This window comes from Juglans regia, chromosome 1, assembly GCF_001411555.2.
Source record: "Juglans regia cultivar Chandler chromosome 1, Walnut 2.0, whole genome shotgun sequence".
In the NCBI taxonomy this organism is placed as follows: Eukaryota; Viridiplantae; Streptophyta; class Magnoliopsida; order Fagales; family Juglandaceae; genus Juglans; species Juglans regia.
The window spans coordinates 16,367,845-16,381,932 of NC_049901.1; the positions used below are offsets into that span (position 1 = coordinate 16,367,845).

At 38.2% G+C, this 14,088-nt stretch overlaps 1 protein-coding gene across 1 annotated transcript; it reads left to right on the forward strand.

Annotated features, from left to right (window-relative positions):
- Positions 1 to 4,443: 4,443 nt before the first annotated feature.
- LOC109006046 (sm-like protein LSM5) lies at positions 4,444 to 8,100 on the forward strand. Its single transcript, XM_018985195.2, has 4 exons — positions 4,444 to 4,591; positions 4,694 to 4,817; positions 7,326 to 7,398; positions 7,757 to 8,100. The coding sequence occupies exons 1-4, from the start codon at positions 4,555 to 4,557 to the stop codon at positions 7,787 to 7,789; spliced, it is 267 nt and encodes an 88-aa protein (XP_018840740.1). The 5' UTR covers positions 4,444 to 4,554; the 3' UTR covers positions 7,790 to 8,100.
- The last annotated feature ends 5,988 nt before the right edge of the window (positions 8,101 to 14,088 follow it).

Consider the following 14,088-nt stretch of genomic DNA (forward strand, 5'->3'; position numbering starts at 1 on the left):
GCATGCATTCCATGGTTTGCCACTTGTATGCTTATGTTAATCATTGTATGTTGTGTGCTTACTTGCTGAGATTTCTCAAAATCTCATTGTAATAGTTTTCACTACTATTCTTCACCCGAAATGGTAGAAATTGTGATAGGTTTAGATGACAAAACGCAAGAGGACCAAGGTACTCCCAACCAACAAGGAGGTGTCCAAGACTAATGAGATCTCGTTTGAGCCTTCTATTTTGGATAGGATAGAGAATGTCGGCTAGCTCATTTATGAGGCCTTGCAGCTCATAGAGGAGACCAAGAGGCTAAAGAATAGGGACAAGGATCGCCTCCTGGAGAAGAGGAAGAAGTCTGACTAAGATAGGCTTTTGAAAAAAAAAAGGGGGACCATGGGAACTTAGAAAATTTTGTGGAAGAGACATGACTGAAGGTTTAAACTTTTGTGGAAATTGTTATATCGTTGGTCCCGTGTTTTGGGAAAAATGAACATATCCATCTTTTGGGTACTCTTTGAAATGAAATCTTTTGATGATGGCAAGTTATGCATAGTTTTATGGTACCATGTGCTAAGGCAATTGCTTTAGGCGTTGCCTAGTTTCACACAACCCATATATACATTCTGTTGCATTACTTATTGCATACTGCTAGTATATTTAGGAGTATTGCATATTATATGTCATGTATAAGGGGTGTGTATTCATGTGTTACATGTCCCGACGTTTCAGTCACCGTTCAATCCCAAGTGGGGGCTGAGGGGGCCACCATCAGAGTCAACAACAATTGAGTTGGTTCTTGCATCCATTCCTAAAAATTGAGAGGGAGGATTCCTTCCTTGATAGGATAAGTTCATCCTTTAGTAGCAGTCTAAGGCTTGGTGACTTGTTTTCCAACAGATTTGGCAAGGTGCTTTGTGAAGGTTGGACTAATTTGATTCACCACTAATTTGATTCACCTTTGAAAGAGTTCCTATGTCCTTTTAGTTTCTTGGATTGATAGTTATTCATTTACTGTCTAGGGTTCTTTCCTATGTAATTGGAGGACTTGGACTTTTGAGAATAAAGTGCAAAGTTGCCTGACTTAGAGGGTTGTTGTTGGTGTTGGTTTCCAAGGAGAATCTCATGGCTCAATAGCTCAGCCTGGAAGTCTTCAAAGGACATCACAGAGTCTTGGGTAGCAAAATGGAAAGAGGTGATGAAAGTTGTGTAAGTTGGGTTAAGACCTCCCGAGATGTAGGAGATGAGGTCATTATCATCCACTGCCTTTCTTGCTATTGTGAGTTGGTCAGCAGAGATCTTGGCTTGACCAAGATATTGACTACAAGTTTGAGATCCTTGACTCAAGGACTGAAGTTGTCGCTTCAAGTAGGCCACTCTGGACCTGTATTGTGAGGAGAATCAAGTTGCCAAAGAAGTCCACACTTGCCTGGAGGTATGTAAACCATAGACAGATGGCAAAATATTGTTGGGCAAGGTGGTGTTGAATCAGCTGAAAAGGTATTGATCCTTCTTCTGCCACAGTAAGAGATTAGATTTATCTTTGTAGACAAGTTCCCTGACCCATCACGAAGGAATTTTGGTGGGCATGGCTCAATGCCATCAACTACGCCCATAAGATCATGGCTATGCAACATAGGCAAAAACTGTGATACCCAGTTGAGATAGTTATTGCTATCTAATTTGATAGAAATAAAATGAGTAATGCTAGGAGGTACAAAGAGGAGGAAGAGGAAGACGAGTGAGTAGAGGAAAACATAGCAATAGTTTGGATCAAAGGATCAAATAGGTATTAACTCCTGAGGGGCTTTAATACCATGCAAAAACAAAGGAAGAAATTGATGTATATTAATCTTCACAACATTACAGTACAACCTCATTAAGTATATATACATGTTACATATGAACTAGCATTTAAGGTATGTCCATGATTAAATGGATTACAATGGAAATTATTCAAATATTCCATCATCAAGATAATCAATTATATGATTGCAGTGGATGATAATATAAGAATGATATCATTTGGATTGGTTTGACTTTATTTATATGCAAGCACTCCAATTGTGAGGCTGCTTTCCAACTGTGTATGATATTCATGACCAGATGCAGTGGCATCAATCAAGCCTACATTCACGCTAGAATTTGATGCTAAATATACCTCTAATAGGTCCCAAGTTAGAAAGGTATATTGAGGAATGTATAGTAATATGGTATAAGAAATTAACAAAATTTTTAAGGAAAAATACTATAAGCATTCAAAGGTTCTGGAGGCATCACTTGGCAGATTCCCTTCTCTAATCTGGAGAAGTGTATGGGCAGCTATGGAGGGTGGTAAGGGAAGGGGCTATATGGAGGGTGGGGAATGGTAAGGATATTAAGATCTGGGGACAGAAATGGTTGCCTACCAAAACTACATACTGTGTTCAGTCTCCTGTATCGATGCTGCAAGATGATGCAAAGGTTTGTGAATTAATTGATGAGGAAAATAGATGCTGGAAGTTGGATATGGTAAATGCAGTGCTGTCAAAGGAAGAAGCTGAGATTGTGAGATCAATCCCTATCAGTCAAAGGGGTATAGCAGATAAGCTAGTGTGGGGTCAAACAAAGAATGGGAAGTACTCGGTGAGGAGTGCTTACCATATGGTCCAGCAAAGGCTTTTGCAGACAGGTGGTGAGCCTTCTAATTCTGAGAAAAGAAATGAGATATGGTCAAAAATGTGGAGAATGAATGTACCAGCTGCTACAAAGCTGTTTGTGTGGAGAGCTGTGAGTGATTTATTGCCCACAAGGAAAAACCTCTAGAAGAAAAAGATTGTAGAGGATCCCTTGTGCCCAATTTGCAACTTGAATGAAGAAACAATATCTCATGTAATGTGGTCTTGCCCTGCAACAGTTGATGTATGGGGGGATACAAGGAGCCCAATAAGTAAGTGGCCTTCTGGAGATTGTAATTTTGAACAAAAATGGTTGGACTTGTGCAGAGTTATGGATCAGGAAAGCATTGAGAAGGTGGCTGTAATAATGAGGGGTATTTGGTATAGAAGAAATAAATATGTCTTTGAAAACAAATTTTGGAGGCCTGGTAATGTAGTGCAGATGGCAGTTACGGGATTGGAGGACTATTACTCAGTAAATGAGAAAAAAACTGGTTTGAACAAGGGGAAGGGAGAGGATAGAGGAAAAAGTCATTGGAGATGTCCTGTTGATGTAGATTTCAAAGTAAATTTTGATGGGGCCTTTGACCAGAGTAGCTCAAAGATTGGAATGGGGGTGGTAATAAGAGATAAGAAGGGGAGGTTGTTGCTGCTTTGAGTGCTTCACGAAGGGAAGGCCAAAATGCATTTGTGGCAGAGGGTATGGCGTTATGGAGAGCAATGGAATTCTGCTTAGAGATTGGCATGGTGGATGTGGAGTTTGAAGGAGACTCAAAAGAATTGATTGAAGCTGTGATGTCAGATGAAGAAGAGGATTCCAGATGGGGACAGATTGTTGAAGATATAAAACAACTAAGGCATCAGTACAGCAACTGGAAGGTGGTCTTCAATTATAGGGAAAGTAACGAAGTAGCTCACAACTTGGCAAAAATGGCACTTTTGTATGATGAGGAATTTGTTTGGATAGAAGAAGTACCAAACTCGATACAACAGTATATTGTAAAGGACAATCTTTGTAACGATTTACAATAAATGAAAGTTGATGAAATGATTCAAAAAAAAAAAAGAAATTAACAAAATTAAGGGTGCATTGGTTGAAAGTTTGTACTTTACATCCCTCTGAGTGTGGTCTTGAAAAAGCTTGGGTTCGATAAACCTTGAAAATAACTAATAAGTTTGCTCAAGGCTTCAAGATCTTTAGTTAGGTTCAAGATTTCAAAGTCTTTCAACAATATTCATGCAAGTCTTGACTCGAGCCAATGCTAAGGGGAATATCAAATTTTATTTTTTCAAGATAAAAAAAGTATGATCCCTTGGGTGAACGTCACCCGAAGACCAAACGAGACTGTTGTTTCTTTGGTAGCATGAGCAAACTTAATAAAAAATGGCCTACATGTTGAAAAATTAACAATATACCTATAATTATTTAATAATTTATTTAATAATTAACCAATGTAATTATGTCACTTCATTCCATCTAAAACTTGGTGGTCTCATGAACTCAATGATCAAAGTATAAATAAATGGAGGGAGGATGGTCCATTTGATCGATGATCAGATACTGATAAAAGATTACCACAAATATAAGAGTCGAGATCAAATCATGGAAAATCAAGAGGGCTCGAGTACAAACTTACAAAGTGAAGTGGCCAAGCAATGTTTGATAACTTTGAACTGAAACACTAGAGGACATTGACTTTTGAACAGAGCAGCAAATCAAGGACTTGGAGCCTTGGAGGCGATAGGTTGCAAAATTTGTGCGTAAATATTGGAAACATCGAAGGATAGTTTGGTCAAGTAAAAGTTTGTTCCTACATATCCCAGAGCAAACCTGCAAAATTCAACTTGGAGACTCGAGGCCTTCCTTAATCGCTTCGGGCACTGCCACCGCTCGCTTCTTTCAAACGCTCAATGGCCGCTAACAATCCTTCGCAGCTGCTCCCGTCAGGTCTCTCTCTCGCTCTCTCTGTTTCTCTCTCTCTCTCTCTAGAAAACAGAACAGAAAATTGATTTTTTTCCTTTTTTGGGTTCTGTGATGGAAAACATGCAGAACTAATTGATAGGTGCATTGGGTCGAAGATATGGGTGATAATGAAGGGGGACAAGGAGCTCGTTGGTACTCTCAGGGGCTTCGACGTCTACGTCAATATGGTACTCGAAGACGTCACAGAGTAGTATGTTCCTCACTCATTGCATGTGTATTGTATTAGGGTTTTAGTTTTATTTACTGATTTATGATAATGGGATTGTGAATATTGGTCTTATATGCTTATGTGTGTCAATTGGGTTTCCTTCATAAGATTGCGGGGAAGGAAAGGAAAGCAAAGGGATTCTGGAGTTGAAAGTTAGGACTTTTATTATTGTCGGTATGGCTTTAGGCTCTTATTGCTGGTTTCGGCTTTATGCTGTTGGAAACTTCTGTTTAAGCAAGCCGGTAGTTGTATAGTGCTCCAGCTTCTGATGGTATATTCATTTGTCGGCTATCGTCAATGTGTTGCTCGAGAGTTGCGGAAAAAAAGGTCGACGTGTATGTTGGTTTGGGCTTTGTAAATATGAAGGGACCGCGTGACATGGACAAATTTTTGGTGCGTTTGTGTTATTGCTGAAGATGCCAGTGAAATGTTCCCTTTTACATAAACCATAGAGAAGTAGGGTTTCATCCCCAGTCGTGGTAAGTCTGTTGGAGTCAACTAGGCTGGAGAAAGCATACATCTGCTTGGTTTTAAATTCGATCATCTTAACCTTTTTAGACGTTCTATTTTGTAAAATATCCCTTTCCACATTCTTGCATGGGCTGTCTGTTGTCGGTAGAATATAATGGAGGCATTCAAACCCCTGGCTCCGTGGTTCGTAGCCGCATGTTCTAATCTTCTGAGCTATAGGTCTCAACTCCCGCCCCATCTCCACTGCATTTTTCCAGGGAGTACTCTGAAAAAAGAACCTTTCCTCTCACTAGTTGACTTCAATTTGGGAGATCTTGCTCTGGAATGCAAGATTTTTTTTGTTAAACTTAAATGCTTAACAGGCTGTGCCATGGTGTAATCTTGAAGATATTTTATTTTGCTATGGTCTACAATGGAAGTTGTTTTTTTTTTTTTTTTCTAATTAGAGAATCCCTTCAATCCCTATGGAAGCCAGTGATGAAGCTGCATTCAATTTTTTGTTCTTTTATTAGATGTCTATCACCCTGTCGATACTTATAGTTGGAGATACAACTTGGTTGGAGTTGAAGTGGTTTTGGTTTTGTTCTCTTAGATTGTATGGTCCGTTGAGTTATTCCACTGAGTTATGGGAATTTAGTAGTTCCGCCCTCATTTGTTCATTCTTTAGTTGTCATCTTGAAATTTGTAAACTTTGAATTTGCCAGTTTACATAGGACACGGGCCTTCTAATTTTCTAAAGGTAAGAGAGGTGATTAGTAGCTATCCAGGTCTCTATCCATCTCTCATCAGAGTTACAGACAAGAGTAAGGTCTTTTTTTTTATTAGCACTAAGTGTCTGAGAACAGTGTCCCGACTAATCCCGGGGGTGCACAAGCCCTTGGCAAGGAGCTTCCCGCAAGTGCGCCTCGGGTAATTCAAGGCAAAAATCCTCCAGTCTGATGGTACCAAGAGATTGTTTGTACTCAAGGGGATTTGAATCTTAGATTTGGGGAGGAGCATACCCCTGAGCCCAAGGCCTTTACCACTTGAGCCAACCCCTATGGGTTAGGCAAAGTTTAGGTCTCTGTTATATCCTCTATGTAAATCGCCTGACATACAATCTGTTATTTGTATGGGCAAATGCTCATTTCCATTATAGAGGATTTCAAATCTTGTGGGAAAAAGGATGGAAAGAACACTTGATTTAAAATAAAAACACAAAACTTAATATTGGATCTCATATATTTGCTTCAGAATTGTGTTCGGCTGATTCGTTGTCTAGTGATATTTTTTTTTTGGCAAATCTTTGTTTGGAAGGCATTTTTTTTCCCAATTGCTTGAGCATTTTTTCTTCTTACTTTTCTTCTTCTGGTTCTCTTTCCCATTTTTAAGCTCACTTGTATTGTTGCTTGTACAAAAGATAAAGACTTAAAAAGTTCTTCCAAAGTATCCTAACTTAATTGTGATACCTACATACATAAATGTATGCAACATGTGAAAAGCTGGCAAATCAAATGTTACTTAATTGTTATAACTACATGCATACATGATGCGTTTGTGTGTATTCAATGTGGTCTTGTCTAATAAGTGGTAACATATCTCCCAAATGGAAAATTTGAGCCTGGGCCCTAGTGCGGATGCCCTCCTTTTCCGAGTTTTTGAAGGATCATGTCCTAGATGGCTTTGTAATTGCAAAAATTATCAGCTTTTGTTTTGGTGTGAACAATGTGCTTAGCTTTGGTGGTATTTTTTTTCCCAGTTTGAGATTCAAAATTGCGGTTTTCATTACATGTAGCGAACAATGATGGAGGTTTGATTAATTACACTAATAGATTAAATAGTAATTCTCACCCCCCCCACCCTCCCCCCTTTTCTCTTGGCCACCCATTATGTGTGCGCACTATGTGTTTGCTTGTTCACAATAATTATCCAGCTACTTTTTTTGTATCATTAGAAATCTTAACGGTTAAAGGATTTCCTGTTAAGATTTCTGCATTATTCCTGATTTTATTTTCATTTCTGCTTCTATGTTTGTAACAGTGAGATCACTGCTGAAGGGAGACGGATAACAAAGCTTGATCAGATTTTACTAAATGGAAACAACATTGCCATTGTAAGTGCAACGATGTCTGTCTTTTTTTTTTTTTTTCATTTTTTGCCCATAAACTAGTCAAAAGTCATGGGCCATTTGTTCGAGTTTTTTAATTTTGTTTTTCAAGTTTCGATAATCTCTTTCTTCCACCTTTGATTTAAAATACCTGTACTTAGCTTCAACTACCAGTTTTAGAAGTCCCAAAGCATTTAAATATTAAATACTAAATACTAAACCCTCTCATTTTAACTACTTTCTGCAAGACTGTTAACTGCTTTTTGCTTCTTGTAACCTATGCTAATGGAGCGTTGTCACAAAAAGAAATATGTTTTAGATATCTATCTAAATCACCGTTCTTACACATTTGTGCCAAATGCAGCTCGTACCTGGTGGTTCGCCTGATCCAGAATGAGAGTGCTGTTAGCCTTTACTTGGTTCTTGATTTTTCTCCCTTTTACTGTGATTGGTGGGTCAGATTACTCCTCTGTTTTAACGAGAACTCTAACCACCAAGATGCTTCTTTCTCCACCACTTTGTTCTCTAGTAGTAATGGTTGTAGGATAGCGCGTGATGGGCTTTTCCAATGATATATATCATGGCGTATGATGGATTGTTTTTAGCAGTTATCCAGACTCTTATGCATCTTTTTCAGGTGCCATGAGCCCTACTGTTTCTTCCATTATCTTAATATTTGTTTTGAAATGAAGTGTGGAGTTTTACCTATGTGGACTTTTAAAGTAGAAGCTCAAATCTGCAGTTTAGAGGAGTTTTCTCCACAATACTTGGCCAAGGGAGATTTTCTTCGCATATTCAATGTGTTCTAAAATACATCTTTTGAAGCACTTGGAACACTTTCAAGACACTTTTACTGTAAATAGCAGATAATAACACTTACTAGATAATAATTATTAATAATTTTTTCTCAATCAATCTCGTGCGTTCATTTAAATAGCACGATACATCCGATGGTTTAATTGGATGTAAACTAAATTCGATCTGTAGAGTGTAAAGGGTTTCAACTTTCCCAGTCCAATCAGGGATCATAAGCTTATGGTGGCAATGATATATTGACGTTGGACAAAATTTAAATTAATTCTAGTGGTTAGTTTCATCAGATGATCAATACAGAGAAGATGAGATTCGTAAAAAGACATAGAGAAAACAACTCTGATTTTCAATTGAAAATTATCAAGACTAAAGAATGTCGAAATTAACTCACAAGCTAGGTTGTAATAGTTGTAATTCGATTTTTTTTTTTTTTTTAGCAAAAATAGCTAAATCCTAATAAACACACCAAAAATAAATATGCAAATAAAGAATTAATTTGTCAAAAAGCTGGCAAAAATCAGGTTCAAAATTACTTCCTAAACGAAAAATGAAATATTACTATAAAATGTAAAAAATATCTAAAAATGAAGATTTAAAGGAGAAAACAACTGATTTTGACCTTGAAAATGATGCACACTAAGCATAGCTGGTGTTCATGACGTGCGCGCCAAAAATAGTTTCTTGAATTGGGATCATATGCATGATTGTGATACTCATAACTAAAGTTATGATCAAAATACCGACACGTGCTCAAAACTGTCCCAAATCAAGAAAATACTATGGTTTCCTGTTGTACTTGCGCTGATATGCCATCTCAAGGTATAATTTAGTGCCATCAACATGCAATCTAACATCTCAGCATCATCTGACTCGGATCCTCATGCATCATATACCTTTCATCACATGGATGATGATGTACCTATTTAAACAAAAAATTAATATTGAATAATAATATTGTTAAGGCAATTCTTAGTAGTGCCTGCAATGTTTCCAACAGCAACATTGTAACACACCCAGATTAACTGAAAAATTACATTGTGAAAGGCTCTCTTCGAGGAGAGCAACCTCTAGGTAGAAGAAGGACAAGAAAGAAAATCGAGAATTCTATTACTTTTTACAGATCGTCACAATGTTTTCTTGAGAGTATACATAATGTCTACTCTTGTAACTGAATTTTCCTTCTATGGCCTTAGGCCTGGGCCGAAATAAACCAAGAATCACTAAACTGACACTAAATGGCCATGGGCCAGTTTACAAAAATACTTCATGTCTGGGCCTTTCAACAATGCTCCAGCCCATAAGTACTTAACCACTAAGTAACATAAGTGGCCCATCACATAATATCTAAGGAACTCATACACTTAAGCTAAATAGTTAAGCAACGAACATAAACTCATGTAACTAAAGTCTTCTCTCAACTTGATTCTATATGTGTCGTTTAAATTCGAAGATGAATTGAGATGAGTTGAAATGAGTTGTGAATAATAATAAGATAAGTTGTGAATAGTAGTAAGATTTGTGAGTTAAAGTTGCTGAATAGTAGTGAATAGTAGTGAGATAAGTTGAAATGAATTGAGATGGGCTATGAATACAAACAAGGCCATGTCTTCTCAAAGATACTTCTTCTCAAACCCTAGTTCCTTAATTGGTGACAGACCCTTCCTCTTCAAAACACCTTGCTTGCAAGGTGACGAAAATATTCCTTTAGCCATGAATAAGTTTCCCAAGTCGCATCGTCTACTCCCTGCCCTTGCCATCGAATCAAAAGTTCGACCCTAGCCTTGTTCATACGATGCCCCAACACCTCCTTCCGCTCAAGACGAAGGGTTCATTGGTCATCCACAGGCGGCAAGGTGGGGATTGCGGTGTGGTTAGCCTCTAACTTTTTCTTAAGTTGAGACACATGAAAGGTGAGGTGTATCCAAGATCCCTGAGGCACATCCAGCCAATATGCCACCATCCCTACTTACTGTACTATTAGAAAAGAGCCAAAATAGTCTCGAAGGGGGGGGGGGGGGGGCAGTTTGAGGTTGCATCGGTGGGTCACTAAAGTCTACCGATCGGGTTAAAGTCTCATGTACACCCACTCCCCAACTTCAAATTCCTATCTTTTCTTTTTAAATCAACATACTTTTTCATTCCATCTTGAGCCTTGTGTAGGTGAAGCAGTTGAAAATTCTGATCTCTAGATCTCAAGTTAGCCTCTACTGCCTCCACTCTTGTTGTGTCTGGAATATAGTCAATAAGTTGTGGGGGAGGGTATCCATATAGGACTCAAAAGGGGTTAATTTGGTCGACATATGAGGGTGGAATTATTCCACCACTCGGTTAAAGGAATCCATAGGGATTAGTTCTTTGCCCTATTTCTTGTAAAACACCTCAGATAGTTCTCTAGGCTTTGTTAACTTCCTTAGTCTGTCCATTGGTTTGATGGTGATAGGCTATGCTTAGTGACATTTGGACTCCTTGTAGGGTGAATAATTCTTGCCAAAAATGGCTTGTGAAGGTGATGTCCCTGTCATATACAATGGATAAGGGAAGTCCATGTAATTTGAAGATATTTCTAAGGAATAACTTAACCACAATCTTGGTTGTGTAGGGGAGTTTCAGGGGGTAAAACAATAGATAAGGGAAGTCCATGTAATTTGAAGATATTTCTAAGGAATAACTTAGCCACAATCTTGGTTGTGTAGGAGAGTTTCAGGGGGTAAAGTGACTGTATTTGGTGATTCTATCAACAACTATACATAGACTGTTAAACTCATGGAAACTGGGCAGTCCTTCCACAAAGTCCATGGATATGTGGGTCCAAGGTTGTGAGGGAAAAGGTAGGGGTTGTTATAAACCACTTGGGTGGGTACTATCCACCTTTACCCTCTCACACACATCACACCCACGTATGAATTGTTTCACATCATTTTTTATCCCATGCTAGTAAAAATCCGTTCTCATCCTATGTATGGTCTTGTCATAGCTAGAGTGCCCACTCCCAGGGCTGTTATGGGTTAACTCCAATAGTCTCTTCTTAAATTTCTCATGTTGAGGGATGTACAATATGTTCTTATATAAGAGCATTCCCTTTCTCTCATCATAATCTGAGTTTAAGTTACCCTTTCTAAAAATGGAAATGAGGTCTTGCAACTACTGGTTTAAGGCATGGGTTGCTTTTAAATCATCCATCTAGTCTACAGAGGGGAAGGATATTAGCATTAAAGTTTTCTCTTCTCCCATCTATTTCCTAGATAGGGTGTCAGCAACCCTATTTTCAACCCCCCTTTCTTATACTTCACTATGAAATCATAACTCAATAGGTTAGAAAATGCACATTTGCTACATAGGGGTACCCACCTTTTGATCAATTAAGGCTACGTTTGGAACATGGAAGCAGCTGAGCTCATCTGAGTTGAGTTCAAATTTAAGTCTAGCCCAACATCCAAACACACAACTCTCAAATCACTAAATATCATTCAACTCAAGACCTATTTACATGTGAAACCAACAATATTTTTAAACTCAAGACTTTTTTACACGCGTGACCCACAACCTTTTTTAACTTTCCATAAATACATTTAAACTCATATTAACATCTAAACACATCTAAAATCATCTTAGGTAGGCCCCACAAAACTCACTCCATCTCAACTCACGACTATTTATAAAGAATTTAACTCATCTCATCTCAGCTTAACTTAACATCTAAACGCAACCTAAGTGTTTAATACTTTTTTGGTCAGTTTTAACCACAAAAGTCCGTTCTAAAAGGTAAGGTCTCCACTTGAGGATTGCTGAAATAAGAGAAAATATCTCCTTTTCATATGTGGACAGCATCAATTACCTCCATTTTAAAGCTTGGCTGAAAAAAGCTAAAGTTTTCCCTTGTTGCATTAACAATGCTCCTATGGCAGTTCCTGAAGCATCACATTCAATGGTGAAATGTTTAGAAAAGTATGGCATCCCCAATACAGGTGGTTGTGTAACAGCTTCCTTAAGCTTGTAAAAAGCAACTTTGGCTTCTTCACTCCAATGGAAAACATTCTTCTTCAACATCCTACTTAAAGGTATTGAATCCCACCACAGCCTTTGATAAATCTGCAGTAGTAATCAGTCAAACTAAAAAAAAAACCCTTCAATGCTTTTAGGAAATTTGGTATAGGCCATTCCCTCATTGCTTGTAGTTTATCTGGGTCAATTCTCACCCCTTAAGTAGAAATGAAATGGTCGAGATAAGCAATTTCACTGCACCCAGAGTGACACCTAGAAAGTTTAGCATATAGCTGATAATGCCTTAGAGTCTCCAAAGCCACTTGTAGGTGCTTCACATGCTCCTCTTCTGTCTTATTATATACCAAAATATTGTCAAAAAATACGAGTATAAACTTCTTTAGATAGGGTCTGAATATCTCATTCATTAGATTTTGGAAGATTGAAAGTGTATTTTTCAATCCAAATGGTATTACTAGGAATCGTAGTGCCTTTCATGGGTCATAAAGGCATTCTTATGTATATATGTAGGCTTGACCCGAATCTGATGATATCCTGACCTTAAGTCCATATTAGAGAAAATAATGGCCCCATGTAGTTCATCCCCACCACTGGTATTGGGAATTTATCCTTAATGGCGACATTATTAAGCTCCCTAATCCACACACTGCATCCAAGTACCATCAGCTTTTAACCAAGAGGACTAGAAATGAGTATGGACTCTGATTGGGTTGTATAACCCCGGAATGCAACAACTCTTAACTATTTTCTTAATGTCATCCTTTTGAAAATATGTGTATATATAGGGTCTGATGGATATTGGCGTAGTGCTTAGGATCAAGTTAATAACATGATCATGGGTTCAGGGTGTAGTTCCTTAGGCTCACTGAACACATCATAACAATGTTCTAATAATGCTTGTACTGCTACAAGAGAGTCACTTCCACCCCTTGGTTCCCTGCTTGTTTCTCCCTCTAATACTTGTAAAATTATCCCTCTTTTCAAGTTTATTGCATTTGTTGATGGACCCATCATCTATCATCTGAGCTACAACTAGCCCCTGGAGTTCCACTGTTTCTCCACCATAACTAGACTTCATAGTAAGTGTAACATACCAGTCTTGGTTTTAGGGTATATAAGTAAATTTCCTAGTAAATTTTTATTTTTCTATTATTATTATGATTATAGTTTTATCAGAATTTATAATTACTTTATTTTTTAATAATTGCTATTATAATTGCTGGAGTTTTGTTTTAATAGTGATTACTAAATTTTATCAGATTTACATTCACTACGGTTTGGTTTGAAATTTAAAATTTATTTTTCTCTATCTCCACCGAACCTCATATCTGATTTTTAGCCTCTAAGTTAAATACTTTAAACCTCAAACCTGTACGTTTCTCAGTATTTGTTGCTAATGTTCTAGTGGAAAATCGACTCTATTAATGAGTAATGTTCTCCACTCCGCACGTCTCTACTCTCATACGCATGCACTTCTCTACTCCTCTAGATTTCCTTTTATTTTTCTCCATCGTCTACACTAATAAATTGTGCTTACCCTGTATACGAGAGGAGAAACTCGTGAGCCACCCCACGAAAATCCTCTGTTTCTAAAATACCCAGAGGATCAACACATTTTTGGCTTAGGCCTTAGGTTCTGCCCAACCGCCGCTGACCACCATAGGACGTCGAAGCACCACCCGTGGAGCCAGAAACTGCCGACCAGCTTAGCCCAACGCACCCACTCCCTTCCGGTAAGACCTCGACCGCTGCCAGCCTCATCTTGTTTCGGTAGTTTCCGATCTAACAGTCTCTCTCTAAACTCTCTCTCTCTTTCTCTCTCGGTGTCGCACCACTACAGAGAAGTCACTAGTTGAGCCGCCGTGACCCCCGCTTATCGCT